Genomic DNA, 2,967 nt, shown 5'->3' with positions numbered 1-2,967 from the left:
ATATATATATATATGTGTGTGTGTGTGTGTTTGCATGCTTGTGTGTATACACATATATACGTCCATACATACTTGTGTATTAATTTCTTGCCGATTTGCTCTCACATCTTGATTTGCTATCATCAACCTTGATATTTCATGTCATTAGGTTTCATGAGAGAAATATGAAAGTCATTTTGAGTAATTTTAACTTTTTGGATATGTTCGCACAATACATTTTTGTGATTGACATCATTGAGTGATTTTGACGAGCATCGAGATAATTTAGGCTCAAATTGTGTTGAGTCACACCAAAATACTGTCGTTTTGGATATTGGAATTCCCTGAAATCTTCCAAGAGCTTGCCAAAAACTTGCTATAGATTCCAATCTCAGGTTTAATGAACATTGCAGTGCTAGAGCTTTGACCAAAGGATGGAAAAACAAGATAGAATGGAATGGTTAATGCCCACACAGTTACAAGGCACTTTAACCGAAGACCCGCAATTTCTAGAATACCCACACCACAATTTCAGATACTATTTATAAGAATTAGCAATTCCAAAATCCAACCATTGCCCAGTGACTCAAACCAGACCAAATCAGAATCCTCCTAGACCAAGAACCATCATAAACTAAGAGAAAGCATCTTGCTCTCTTACAAAATCATCATTTAAATGTCCCAAATTAACTGAAATTGGAAAAATAAAATAACTACAAAATAATAAAATTTATTTAAACTTGGAACTTTTTTTTTGTTTGTTATTTTTTATTAGTGTAGATTTGTAAATTCCTGTGCCCTCCTGCTATGTCTTTTCCCTATTTTACCACTTTGATTCCTCTGTGAAGCCCTTCCTGTTACAGTTAATATTCAACAGCTTACTATTTACGAGGTTTCGCTTATCACTACTATTTAGTTAAGTCTTCTGCGATTTCTATTATAACTATGCCGTCCTCTATTTCAACGACTTTCTACTGCTTTTTTCTGTTGACCACTTTCTACTTCTGTAGCTTTACATTTAACGCATGTTGTCTATTCAGCAGTTTTCCATCTGTGGCTTTTTGTTCGACGACCCTTCAGGCTGTGTGATTGAGACTAAGCACTTCTTTTTGTTGTTCTTCATTGAACATTTTTGTTTTTGTTCTTTTTTTCTTATCTATCACTGAAGGTCATAAGAGGATTTATTTATCTTTGTGATTAAGCTCAGGATTTGAGACGCATGCAAAAACTCAATTATTATTTGAGTAGAATTTTTAGCTGGGTTTGCTATTTCCTTCTGATTATGTGTTTTAATTTATTAATTAAGTTAAAGGCTTTAAGAAATCTCAGTGTACAGATTTTTATTGAATTTTTTGCCTTCTTCTTTCATACATATATTGTTATTGTTTTGAAAGAATAATTGAGCTTAAACAATTTAACTAAATATAAATATTAAAATGTACGTGAATTTTAAATTTTGTGGTCTTCTTAATCCTGAATTTCCTAGCTGCTATTTTCTGTAGAAGGCCATTGGAATTTTTGTCGAAATTAATTTCAATCGTACTTTAAATTTTCATGGAAATGTCAAACAATTATTTGAGATTTAAAGTTTCTGTTGTATGAAATTTGTGTGCTTGTTACATAATTTTTCTCATCTCTTAATCATTATATCAAAAACATACGCCCTAAGATGAATTTATGAAAAGACAGATTATTTTGTAGAATTTCTGGAAAAGCCATCATAGCATTACCATTTGAAGGTTTTTTCCCAGGTTATTCAGAGTTTGTCATTCTCCGAAATCAACTCTAAGCGGTGCCTATTTAGCTGCATTTTCACTCTGAAAATGCCGATTTTTGTATCTTTGACCTCCCCGCTAAAATTCAATTCATATTTTTCTGTGAGCAATTCCCTAAAATCACCTTGACTGCGTTGGACAACATTTGGGTCTCGCCATCTAATGAATAATTTGCACTTTTTTCTCAAAAGCTGAAAACATTTTATACTTTGTTTTGCCACTAATTTGTTTTATACGAACTTACATTTGTTTGAACTTAACCTGAGGTTCTTGTGGGGTAATCAGTTTAGTGTTTACTGATTCGGTTCTATTTTTTCTATTTGAACTGTCTGACTTCGTTGCTGAGTGTATATTGTTTCCTTATAGGGTATTCTTCTGAAGGGAGGTCATGTGTTAGATGCTATTGCAGCTTGCCAAATTGTCGCGTTTGATAAAACAGGGACCCTGACAACTGGAAAGCTTATGTGTAAGGCAATTGAGCCAATTCATGGACATTGGGTTCAAGGTTACCCTTCTTGTTGCATTCCCAATTGTGAAAATGAAGCTTTGGCTATAGCTGCGGCCATGGAAAAAGGGACCACACATCCTATTGGGAGGTAAAAAAGTCATCCTATATATGTTGAGGTTTTTTGATACCACAATCTGCTAATAAATGGGAATGAATATCGATGCTAAGAAGTTTAATGCGATAAACATGTCTGGTGCTTTATTAGTCTTTGAACTAAAATTGTAGTTTTTTTTTTCTTTCACTTTTTTTTGTGAATCAAGTAAATAAAAAAAAACTTGATTTTCGGGAATGATATTTTACATTCACTTCAAACGAACACTGTTAGCTTTTGCTGCTACTGCTGTTGATGCAGCTGCTGTTGTTGAAAATGATAAATCTTGTTTTCCTCTTTTTCGCTCAACATAATTGTTGTTATTCCTGTAACTCTATGTTATTGGGTGTATTCCCCTATTAATGTGATAATCTTGCTGCTCTAGGCAGCGGAGAAATTACATGTCAGTTCTAAATTTCTTGCTGTCATTATTAGTCTATTTTCTGTGGTAAAACTCCGAGTCTAGTGATTCATTATTGTGCCAACTGCTTTTTCAGTATTTTGGTCGCTGCGAGTTTATTAATGTTCACCAGTTTGAAATGCGAGCAACTTTGGGCTAACATCCTTTTGTTTGCCCCTTCTTATAAGCTCTGCAGGGCAGTTGTGGACCATAG

At 33.7% G+C, this 2,967-nt stretch overlaps 1 protein-coding gene across 1 annotated transcript in view; it reads left to right on the top strand.

Moving 5' to 3' along the window:
- The window catches only part of LOC110029561 (probable cadmium/zinc-transporting ATPase HMA1, chloroplastic), a 57,424-nt gene that overhangs the window by 35,809 nt on the left and 18,648 nt on the right, over positions 1 to 2,967 (top strand). Inside the window, 2 exon segments of the mRNA XM_020731909.1 lie at positions 2,121 to 2,350; positions 2,950 to 2,967. The exon segment at positions 2,950 to 2,967 is cut by the window's right edge and continues 1 nt beyond it. Of these exon segments, the coding sequence (XP_020587568.1) occupies positions 2,121 to 2,350; positions 2,950 to 2,967 (248 nt within the window).

Source organism: Phalaenopsis equestris, unplaced genomic scaffold (assembly GCF_001263595.1).
Source record: "Phalaenopsis equestris unplaced genomic scaffold, ASM126359v1 Scaffold000595, whole genome shotgun sequence".
Lineage (NCBI taxonomy): Eukaryota > Viridiplantae > Streptophyta > Magnoliopsida > Asparagales > Orchidaceae > Phalaenopsis > Phalaenopsis equestris.
The sequence above is the reverse complement of the archived record's forward strand: the minus strand, read 5'-3'. Positions and strand labels throughout refer to the sequence as shown.